This window comes from Hypanus sabinus, chromosome 7, assembly GCF_030144855.1.
Source record: "Hypanus sabinus isolate sHypSab1 chromosome 7, sHypSab1.hap1, whole genome shotgun sequence".
In the NCBI taxonomy this organism is placed as follows: Eukaryota; Metazoa; Chordata; class Chondrichthyes; order Myliobatiformes; family Dasyatidae; genus Hypanus; species Hypanus sabinus.
The window spans coordinates 132054799-132067125 of NC_082712.1; the positions used below are offsets into that span (position 1 = coordinate 132054799).

At 42.8% G+C, this 12327-nt stretch overlaps 1 protein-coding gene and 1 long non-coding RNA gene across 3 annotated transcripts in view; one reads left to right on the plus strand and one right to left on the minus strand.

The window, feature by feature from the left end:
• The window catches only part of tesmin (testis expressed metallothionein like protein), a 169797-nt gene extending 164929 nt beyond the window's left edge, over positions 1-4868 (minus strand). For both annotated transcript variants that reach the window (XM_059975667.1, XM_059975666.1), the window contains exons 1-2: positions 4716-4868; positions 3755-4026 (exon numbers count right to left, since the gene is read on the minus strand). In XM_059975667.1, coding sequence (XP_059831650.1) covers positions 3755-3955 — 201 coding nt within the window. In that variant the 5' untranslated portion in view covers positions 3956-4026; positions 4716-4868. The remainder of the gene's footprint in view (positions 1-3754; positions 4027-4715) is intronic.
• Positions 4869-5252: 384 nt separating this feature from the next.
• LOC132397217 (uncharacterized) lies at positions 5253-11876 on the plus strand. Its single transcript, XR_009513308.1, has 2 exons — positions 5253-5532; positions 8868-11876. It is a non-coding gene; the product is annotated as an uncharacterized LOC132397217 (long non-coding RNA).
• Positions 11877-12327: the final 451 nt, after the last annotated feature.

A 12327-nucleotide genomic window follows, 5' to 3' on the forward strand; every position in this document is an offset into this window, starting at 1 on the left:
TTCATCAATGAAATGCAGTGAAACAAGCTCAGTAACCATGAATCATCTGAAATTCCTGTCCTGTCACAAATTCCTGAGTTAGGGTATTTCATACAAGTGGAGAGCTGTTTTGCGAAGTCATTGAGTATTTGACTCAGGAGTCAATTGTTTTGGAGTAAATTATGTCACAGCATTAATGAAGCTGGTTGTGTTTCAAACTTCAGAGTTTAAAATCTAAAATTGCTATTTTTCTCATGTTTTAAGACCATGATATAGCAGCAGAATTAGGCCTATTGGCCTATCAAGTTTTTTCCACTATTTCATTACAGCTGATCCGATTCCCTCAGCCTCAATCTCCTGCCTTCTCCCCATATCCCTCCGAGCTCTAACCTATCAGGTCTGGAGGTGCACTTGAACCTTCACTACATCAACAACCAATTTATATCACATACTTTATTATTGTTATTGCTTACTGAGATACAGCGTGGAATAAGCCCCTCGAGTTGACCTGCCCAGCAACCCCCAACTCAGCCCCACCCCCAATCATGGGACAATCCACAACAACCAACACGTCCCGGACCATGGGAGGAAACCTGGCACGCAGAGAAAACCCACACACTCCACAGAGAGGACGCACAGAGAATTCTTACAGATGACATTGGAACAGAACTCCGACACCCAGAGCTGCAACAGTGCTGTGTAACCATCACGCCACCATGACGCCCACCTGAAGGAGCAATTACCCAAGGTGTTCGAGAGCAATACAGTCAAATAAAAAGCTGATTGTTCACCATTCAAAATTGAGGGCAAATTGGGTTTAAGCAGCATCCTAAATGGGGATTAAGTAGTAAAGAGGTGGAGGGGTAGTGGGAGGGAATTCCAGTGCCTGAGATGCTGGCAGCTGAAAGCAATGCTTCAAATAAGCCATGGTAGCATAACAGCTAGCGTGACACCACCACAGCTTGGGCATCAGAGCCCAGAACCCGGAGCCCAACTCCAGCATCCTCTGAAAGACATTTGTACGTCTCTCCTGTAAGTGCGTGAGCTTCCCCTTGGTGCTCTGGTCTCCACCTACAGTCCAAAGACGCACCGGTTAGTATGTTAATTGGCCACCACAAACCGTCTGGCGACTAGGCTAGGGCCAAATCAGGAGTTGCGAGGCAGCACAGCCCATTGGGCAGAGGACTCAATCTGCTCTGTAACTCTAAAGTTCAAAGTACGTACACCCCCCACAGCCTTGAGATTTGTCCCCTTACAGGCAGCCACAAAACAAGCAATAAATAAATAGCATCACAATGAAGCCCAATTCAAGGAGTAGTCATTTTATTGGTTTAGAAAAACTCTTCACATAGAAAAAGACCATTTGTCCATCATTAATTAACAGCCAAAAGAGGACCTGCTCAAACCTTCCATTTTCCAGCTCTTGCTGTGTAGTAATACAGGCTACTCACTGTGCATTGGATTCTCATTCAGGCACCTTCCATCAATCCCACCATTGCCCACAAGAAGCCTGTATGTTCTCTTGACTGGGCAGGCCCACCCCCTCAAACCGCACAGTCCAAAGATGTAACGATTGGTCACTGTAAGCTGTCTTGTGATAATGCTCAGACTAAACTGGGGAACTACTGGACAGTGTGGCCTGAGGAACTATTACTTGAAATTGTCCTGATCCACTTATTTCTCCTACCTCTCCACTTTCTTCTGTAACCACAGGAGACATAGCACTTGTTCCTACAACTCCTCCCCTACCACCATCCAGGGCCCCAAACATTCACATACATCAGTGTTGTTAACACATTAGTGTTATTAAGAAGTCATATGGTATGTTGGCCTTCGTCAACCATTGGATTGAATTCAATAGTGAGGTAATGTTAAACCCATACAGAACCTCAGTTCGACCCCACTTGGAGTACTGTGCTCAGTTCTGGTCACCTCACTACAGGAAGGATGTGGATATTGCAGAGTGCAGAGGAGATTTACAAGGATGTTGCTTGGATTGGAAAGCATGCCTTATGAGAATAGGTTGAGTGAACTTGGCCTTTTCTCCTTGGAGTGACAGAGGATGAGAGGTGACAACAGAGGTGTATAAGATGATGAGAGGCATAGATTGTGTGGATAGCCAGAAGATTTTTCCCTAGGGCTGAATTGGCTAACACAAGACGGCACAGTTTTAAAGTGCTTGGAAGTAGGTACAAGGAGGATGTCAGAGTTAAGCTTTTCACAGAGAGTGGTGGGTGCATGGAATGCACTGCCAACGAAGGTGGTAGAGATGGCTACAATAGGATCTTTCTTTTAAGATTCTTAGGTACACGGAGCTTAGAAAAATAGCTGGCTATGCAATAGGGAAATTCTAGGCAGTTTCTAGAGTAGGTTACATGGTTGGCACAACATTGTGGGCCAAAGGACCTGTAATATGCTGTAATTTTCTATCTCTTCTGGCCACCTTTATATCAGTGAGACCAGATACAGACTAGGCAACCACTTTGCCAAGCACCTGTGCTCTATCTGCCATGGCCTTCTACAGCTTGCAGTTTGCACTAACTTAATTCTCCTCCCCATTCCTACCCCAAACTGGTTGATCTCAGTCTCCTTTTCTGCCACAGCGAGTTTCAACACAAATTTGGGGAACAGCACTCCATTTGTTGCTAGGGTAACCTACAACCAAATCCCAGAGAGACCGAATTCTCCAACATCAGGTAGCCATCGCCACCCCTCCCCCATCCCACTACTCTCTCCTCCTGATCTACCCATTTCTTCCGACACACACTCTAGCTCCCATTACCCATTTCTCTTCACCCCTTCACCTACTTATCAACCCCTCACTCCTTCCACTCGGTCCCCTCCCCATACTGTTCTCTCCTGTCCACCCCTTTATCTGATTGCATGCCTCACCATCCTTTATCAGATTCCATCATCTGCAGCCCTTTGTTACCCAATCTCACTCACTTTTTCTCCTCTCCTCTCTTCAGCTGGATCTACCTATAACTTGCGAGCCCTTGGCCCGCCCCTTCTCTTCACTTTGAAGATTGGCCTTCTGTGATTCAGTGCAGATGAATGGTTAAAGATCTGAAATGTGAACTGTTCATTTCCTTCCACATATGTACCCTAACCCACTGAGTGCCTCCAGCACCTTACTTGTTGCTTCCAATATCTGCAGTCTCTTGTATTTACATGAAACTACTGTAATCACTTTTGGAAATTTCACTTTATTCATTAGCCACCTATACTACGCAAGTCCAACTGATGTTGGGATAGTAAATGATGTAAAATTAGCTGGATTTTCTTTCAATTATAGTTGCAACAAGAACTATCATTAAGTTATTTTGTATAGAGTTGGCAGAATTTAACTATTAACTGAAATGTTTTGAAATCTGGAGGTACCAGCTCTTGCTTCAGTTGTACAGATACAAGTCCCATTACCACCTCTTTTCACCACCTTCCACAGGCAGAGTTTTAGGCATTCCACAAAAACCTGTTTTCCAAACATTTGACAGCTTACCAATGGTATCAATCTAATTTGATGAACCAGTCCAGTTAACCATGGAGCTAAAGGCATATTGCAAGTATTTCCATGGTCCCTTACAAATAAACTACAGAAAACAGAGTGAGAATTAAGATGTGACAGGGGTTGAGTGGGTGATTATTGTGAAAAGGGACTGATTTCTGCCTTTCATCTACATCAGATTCATTTAACTGTGTGCAATTATCATTCAAGAACCTCCCTAACTTATTAGTGTCTATATACTCTCATCAGAGACAGAAACACCACCTGTACCTCATTTCTAAAATCCTGTCCATAATCGATCTCCATTGCTTCCACATCTGTCAAGTCTACTGTATCAGAAGTAAGCTGAGTGTCCTGATTGGAAATTGCATCAAAAGGTTGTGAATTTTGATTGTCACTAAGTAATACCAAATTTGGCAACTGCACTTCCTCATGGGTAGGTTCCATGTCTTCCACAGTTCCAGTAGTCATTGCTACAACCTGATTACAGGTGATTTTGTACAGGTGATGCTGATTTTATGTTTTTCATGGTACCAATAATCCTGCAGAAAATAGAATAAGATTTTAGTACACAATTTTAAAGTAACTTTGAAATGCTTAAAAGTATTAAAGATACTTCAACCGGCTTTTTGAAGTGCACGACTGACAGTGTACAATTTTTTTTTCGTTACATACTGTATATGTACTGAACATAATTTTAAAAATACTGTGGAAATTATGGCGTCATCTTAGTCTAAAATTTAGAATTAAAACTCGACATTCTATCCAATTTGATTTTAATTATTTAAAATGTGTCTTTCTAATCAAAGCACACGACTCGGCAAAAAAAAGTTGTTTTACTAGATACCCTCGGTCCCACGCGAATTTGGGCTCCCTCGGTCGGAGTAGCGATGCTTGCCGGACGGAAAGCCTTCGTCGAGTTTTGTTTAGGGAGCTTCGCCACGGGAAAGACCACGGGACAGCACTCTACCGAAAGTAAACCACCAACCACCCCCTCGTTCACCCCTTGGGCTGGCGAGACGGCTAGGGTCGGTGTGAGGCACAGGGACATGAGGCGAAGTCACGACGACTCCCATGTGCCCAAAAACTGGAGATCCTGGGCCGAGTCCGCGATCGTGACCCTTCAAAAATTATGTATCACCCAGGAGACAGTTATCTGAAGGAACAGCTTGAATTCAATGTGTTTTATTCTATGAATTACTTATGTTTGTTCAATATTGCCGAAACTCACCCGGCTGCGCCGCCCCAATACCCTGAGCGAGCAGGTGGCACGTGATCCGGTGCTCGCGGAGCATCCACCCAACGACCAGCCGGTCCACGCGGGCGCGAACCGCGACGCGACATCCGGTATTCCAGACCCAGAGCCCCGCCCCGCGACATCCGGTATTCCAGACCCAGAGCCCCGCCCCGCGACATCCGGTATTCCAGACCCAGAGCCCCGCCCCGCGACATCCGGTATTCCAGACCCAGAGCCCCGCCCCGCGACATCCGGTATTCCAGACCCAGAGCCCCGCCCCGCGACATCCGGTATTCCAGACCCAGAGCCCCGCCCCGCGACATCCGGTATTCCAGACCCAGAGCCCCGCCCCGCGACATCCGGTATTCCAGACCCAGAGCCCCGCGACGCGACATCCGGTATTCCAGACCCAGAGCCCCGCCCCGCGACATCCGGTATTCCAGACCCAGAGCCCCGCCCCGCGACATCCGGTATTCCAGACCCAGAGCCCCGCGACGCGACATCCGGTATTCCAGACCCAGAGCCCCGCCCCGCGACATCCGGTATTCCAGACCCAGAGCCCCGCCCCGCGACATCCGGTATTCCAGACCCAGAGCCCCGCGACGCGACATCCGGTATTCCAGACCCAGAGCCCCGCCCCGCGACGTGGGGTCGCAATAGATCCCCCGCATTCATAGATGTGCCCCACCCAGAGCACCACTTCCTCTGGAGCCCTTGGATAACTTCAGACTTAACCCCATCGAAGTAATCCCCATTATTCTGAAGCACAACATCTGTTGAAAGAACTCAAGCAGCATCTAGGGAAGCACAGGTATGGTGGGTGTTTCTGATCAGGACCCTACGCAGGGCTGACAGTGTATAGGAAGATAGCTACTATATAGAAGTGAGAGAAAGAGCAGATATAGGATTATAGGTGGAACCAGATAATGGGCAGATGGGACTAGGAGGAGGGGTGCAGGTGCTGGAAAGGATGATAGAGGTATTCAAAATAATGAGGGGTGTAGATGGTGTAAATGTGACAGGCTTTTTCCACTGGGGTTGGGTGGGACTACAATTAGAGGTCAAGAGTTCAGGGTGAAAAGTAAAAAGTGTAAGAGGAACATGAGGGGAAACTTCTTCACTCAGGACCCTGAGTGTGGAATGAGCTGTATATGCACAAGTGGTATATGCAAACTCGATTTCAACACTTAAGAGAAGCTTGAATAGGTGTTTGAATGGTTGGGGTATGGAGGGCTATGGTCCTGGTGCAGGGTGATGGGAGTAGGCAGCTTAAATGGTTTGGCTCTGACTAGATTGACTGAAGAGCCTGTTTCTGTGCTGTACTTTCTTATGACTCTATTACTGTAAGGGTGATTCAAGGTATGTGGGTGATAAGCAAATGGAACTCATTGGGGGAGAAATGAAGAAAAAATGAATCTAGATGGCAATGGGAAAGGATCTGGTGAGGGGAATGGGGAGGGAGAACCTGAAATTGGAAAATTCAGTGTTCATATTATAGATTGGTTGTAGACTTTACAGATACTGACTGAGCCACTGAGTTCTTCCAGCAGTTTACCATTTGCTCCATACTTCAACATATGCCATCTCTTTTGTCTCAATCCCAATTGATTTCTCAATCTCTCCTCTTCTCTGCAATGTAATTCATACCTCTATTCTTATCTTTACAGTTGCAATAGGTCATTGTTTGGAAGCTATCTCTGTATCCCCCGAACTGATGCTGCATGTACTGTTGAGTATTTCCAGCATTTTCTGGTTCTACTTCATGATAAGAATCAGTACCATTCTGAAACCATAAATTAATAATCCTTTATCTCACAATTGTTACAGTCGAGGTCTCCTTTCAGTATTCATACTCCTGTCAAAAAAAGTTCCTATAAATGAAGAAGTATCCTGTGTACACAGCTAGAGTTAACTATAGTGATATCAACAAACAGATCAGATAGGTCTGACCATTATATTTCATATTCTTAAATCACAGAACTAGAGATGGAATAGGCATTTCCCCACAATCTATTTGAGCTGGCTCTTTAAATAAACTACCCAATAATCCTTTCCTGCCATGCCCTGCTATTTCCCCATGGCTTTGCAATTTTTAAAAAATTAAGTATTTATTTAACAACATATTAAAAGATATTATAATCATTTACAATAATCTTTCAAGCCATTATAAAAAAGTGTTCTTTAAAAGTGAAATAGAGCTAGTAACATAGCCTAGGTATTTTAGTGAAGCATAGATGTACAGCAAAATGATTAGTAGTATACTTAAATTTAAAAAAAAACCTTTGGAATACTAAATCATCTTATTAGTATGCTAAGTTAGGGATTTTTAGTTACTTTTCTTAATCTTCCTGATATATCCCTATATATATATATGTATGGATGATATGAGTTTTGGAACACGTACTGATCTTGAGGGATATTTGTTTTATGAGTCAGCAAAGAGGCCCGGAGTGTTTTGTTTATCAGGCCTAAATACTATAATTCTGGCAAAAGAGTACTGTAATTTGGCATTTGGCCATTGGAGGAATTTTAGCTGGCTTAGTGTCAAGCAGCTGGTAGGTGGATCTGCTCTTAAAGAATCAATTATAAAGGTAAAGGAAATCGCAGGATGATCCACAGCAATTTTGAAGAGTCCTGAGGAGTACTCCTGTTACTTTTGAGTATAAAAGATAATAATGTTTGGGTTCATTTTCTAAAATCGCTTGTGGATGGAAATGTCACGCCTACACTCCTATCACAGGCCCCTTAAAATGCAGTGGTAATCCAAGTATTGTCCCAGGACACTGATTTATATATTGCAAAAACTTGTTGATGTAAATAAGTCAGTCTGTTGGCCTATTGGAAGACCCATTTGAACAGAGAAATGACTAGAGGTTTATCATAAACAAGAGTGGCTTTGACCTAAGGGCATGCTTTACCAATTTTACATATATTTGGAAAGCCTTGTTAAGGCCAGGCACTGTGGATATAATTAAAACTTCTGTGGCATTCTTTGTATACAGTCTCAAAGCAGTTAGCAACCTTTTTGTCAGACTTGATAGTAATTGTCAATTCAGATTGTTAAGGATATTAAATATCATAATAATGCACAAATATTCACATATTACTAATGTCTTAACCACACATTTTAATTGCCAAATTCAACAAAACTTCTATCATAATTTCCAAAGAAGCAATCTGCCTTGGGTAATAGCCATTCATTAATTCAGGAATGAAAACAGCAGTCACTTTAATTTACCTATTTATTAACAGAATAGAACCTCTAGCTTCTTCACCTATTATCATATTTTAAACCTCTATTTTGAAAACACAGTTCCTTTTCTTTCTCTGGAAAGGAAAACAAGAAATAACTATTATCCTCAAACCCTTATGGAACATGAGGATTTTTAAACTTTCTGTTTGATGGCTAACTTCAAAAATAGAGCTTTGGACATTATCCATAGACCATGTTTATTGATGTATCACAGTAGCGTAGTGGTTAGTGCATTGCTTTAACAGCTCAGTGTCTTGGAGTTTAATCCCAGCATCCTCTGTTCATCCTTCCCGTGAAACGCGTCGGTTTGCTTCCACAGTCCAAAGCTGTAGTGGCTAGTTTAATTAGTCATTGTAAATTGTCCAGTGATTACATTAGGGTTAAAATCAGATTGTTGAGGGTTGCAGGGCAGTGCAGCTCAAAAGGGCCGAAATGGCCTATTCTGTGCTGTATCTCTGAATTTAAAAAAATTAAAATTAAGTAAATAAACCAATCTGACATTTTTAAACATTTCTGAATATTAAGTCCTGGCTCTTTTTAACACAACTCTGAAGCTGCTGAACAAGCAGGAAGCCTGTTTTCCAAGGCTCTCTTCAGCTATGAAAGCAGTTGACCTACACATTTACCTGAAAACATGACAACAGCATGAATGATCGAGCTTACTGTATTTGTTACAGCACTGTGAATTGATGGCCCAGCAAATTCTACTCACCACCCTGTTCAAATTGGCCTTCATTTCATAACTGGTACAACCGGTTTGACAGAATAATTTTTCAACTTCCTTTCATGGTAGTGCACCTAAGTGTTCAATGGTTCCATTTACTCTCAAAGAATGTATACAGTATAGAACCTGTGTTCTGTAATAATTAATATTTGTCTTTGAATTCTTAAAGGTTGTCATCGCTTTGGAGGGGTACAAGAGAGGTTTACCAGAATACTGCCTGGATTAGAGGGCATATACTGCAATGAGAGGTTGGACAAACTTGAGTTACTCTCGCTGGAGGAGTGGAGTGGAGGGGGAGATCTGATAGATGTCTATAAAGTTATGAGAGGAATAGATAGAGTGGTCAGTGATTTTTCCAGGGTTGAAATATCTAATACCAGAAGTCATGCATTTCAGGTGAAAGGAGATAAGTTCAACAGAGATACGAGGGGCAAGTTTTTTTTTAAGAATGGTGGGTGTATGAAATGTGCTGTGGGGGGGGGCTTAGATACATTCGGGACTTTTAATGGATATTTAGATAGGCACATGAGTGTGAGGGAAATGGACATTGTGTGGGCAGAGGGATTAGTTTAGTTGGCCATTTTATTTAATTGGCACAGCACTGTGGGACATAGGGCTGTTCTTGTGCTGTGCTTAAAATTGTACAGTGTTATTATTTCAGAGGAACTGTCCTAGACCCAGTACGTAAGTGCAATTACGAACAAAGCACAGCAGCATCTCTACTTCCTTGGGAGATTGTGAAGATTCGGTGTGACATCTAAAACTTTGACAAATTTCCATAGATGTGTAGTGGAGACTGTATCACAACCTAGTATGGAAACACCAATGCACTTGAATGGAAAATCCTACAAGCTGTAGTGGATACAGCCCAGTCCATCATGGGCAAAGCTCTCCCCACCATTGATTACATTCAGATTGACAACAACATCCCCCTCCACAATCCCCATCAGACAGCACAGGTGCACCATAAGGCTGCACTACTCATTTTATACTTATGACTGTGAAGCTTAACATAGCTCCAATGCCACATTCAAGTTTCCTGATGATACCACTGTCATAGGCCCAAACAAAGGTAGGTAGAGACAAATCAGCATATAGGACGGAGATTGAAAATCTATCTGAGTGGTGCCATAAAAAAGACCAAGGAGCTGATTATTGACTTCAAGAGGGAAGAACAGGTCCATGAGCCTGTCCTCATCAGCAGATCAGAGGTGGAGAGCCTCAGCAACTTTAAATTCCTTCATGTTATCATTTCAGAGGGATTTGTCTTGGGCCCAGCACGTCAGTGTAATTACAAAGAAAGAATGGCAGCACTTTTACTTCCTTATGAGTTTGTGAAGAGTCAGCGTGACATATAAAACTCTGATGAACTTCTGTAGGTGTGTGGTGGAGGGTATATTTAATGGCTGCGTCACAGCCTGGTATGGAAACACCAATGCCCTTGAATGGAAAATCCTACAAAAAGAAGTGGATACGGCCCAGTCCATCGTGGGTATAGCCCTCCCCACCACTGGACAGACAGACAGACATACTTTATTGATCCCGAGGGAAATTGGGTTTCGTTACAGCCACACCAACCAACAATAGTGAAGAAATATAGCAACATAAAACCATAAATAATTAAATAATAAGTTAACCATGCCAAGTGGAAATAAGTCCAGGACCAGCCTATTGGCTCAGGGTGTCTGACACTCCGAGGGAGGAGATGTAAAGTTTGATGGCCACAGGTAGGAATGACTTCCTATGACGCTCAGTGTTACATCTCGGTGGAATGAGTCTCTGGCTGAATGTACTCCTGTGCCTAACCAGTACATTATGGAGTGGATGGGAATCATTGTCCAAGATGGCACACAACTTGGACAACATCCTCTTTTCAGATACCACCATCACAGAGTCCAGTTCCACCCCCCACAACATCACTGCTCTTACGAATGACTTTGTTGATTCTGTTGGTGTCTGCTACCCTCAGCCTGCTGCCCCAGCACACAACAGCAAACATGATAGCACTGGCCACCACAGCCTTGTAGAACATCCTCAGCATCGTCCGACAGTTGTTAAAGGACCTCAGTCTCCTCAGGAAATAGAGACGGCTCTGACCCTTCTTGTAGACAGCAGTGTTCTTTGACCAGTCCAGTTTATTGTCCATTCGTATCCCCAGGTATTTGTACTTCTCCACTATGTCCACACTGACCCCTTGGATGGAAACAGGGGTCACCGGTGCCTTAGCCCTCCTCAGGTCCACCACCAGCTCCTTAGTCTTTTTCACATTAACATATCTATACAGGGCATTGACACAGGAAAACAGCATTGATCATCATGGATCCCCACCACCCAGGTCATGCTCTCTTCTCGCTGCTGCCATCAGGAAGAAGGTACAGGAGCCTCAGGAATCACACCACCAGGTTCAGGAATAGTTATTACCCCTCAACTATAAGGCTCTTGAACCAAAGGGGATGACTTCACTTAACTTCACTTGTACCATCATTGAAATGTTCCTACAACGTGTGGACTTACTTCCTAGGACTCTTCATCCCTTGTTCTTGATGTTTATTGCTAATTTTTTAATTTATTTGTTGTTATTATTTTTATTGTATTTTCACAGTTTGTTGTCTTTTGCCCACTGAACGTCTGGCTATATTCTTTGGAGTTCAGGAGAATGGGGGGGGGGGGGGAGGTATCTCATTGAGACATTTCCAAATTTAAAAGGCCTGAACAGATTAGATATGGCAAAGTTATTTCCCATGATAGGGGATTCTAGGACAAGAGGGCACAACTTCAAGATTAAAGGACATCCTTTTAGACCTGACATGTGGAGAAATTACTTTAGGCAGGGGGTGGTGAATCTGTGGAATTTGTTGCCATGACTGGCTGTGGAGGCCAAGTCATTGGGTGTATTTAAGGCAGAGATAGATAGGTTCTTGATTAGCCAGGGCATCAAAGGGTATGGGGTGAAAGCAGAGGAGTGAGGATGACTGGAAGAATTGGATCAGCCCATGATCGAATGGCGGTGCAGACTTGATGGACTGAATGATCTGCTTCTGCTCCTATACCTTATGGTTGTACACCCAGTTGATGCAGTCTTTCATTGTTTTGTATGGTTATTGGATTTCTTAAGTATGCCTGTAAGAAAATGGTCACATATATGTACTTTGATAATAAATTTACTTCCAACTTTTAACTTTTGAACTTGGTATTTTCTATGTTCTGTTATCTATGATGTTAAAATATATTGGCTAAATTCATTTTTCTGAGTTGCTATCCTAGTGGAACAGGCATTGGGGAGATAATATACACCAGAAGATTATGTTACGGTTTTTAAAGAGATAACTGCTTTATATCTACTGAATATAATAGGTTTTGAATGGTCATAGGTTTTTCCCCCACAGATGCAGAGGCTGAAAAAAATCTCCAAGTAAGCTTTATTTTATATAGTGTATTTTACAACCTTAGAATATTCTAACACATTTGTGGTTTATGGTGCACTGTGAAATATTGTCACTATTAAAGTGCTGAAAATGTGATACTTGATCTGTGTGCATCAAGATTCTACTATTGCTAACAATAATATTTTGGAGATAAATATTGGCTCTGTTACCAAAAATAACTCCTCCATTTTTCTTTAAAGTAGT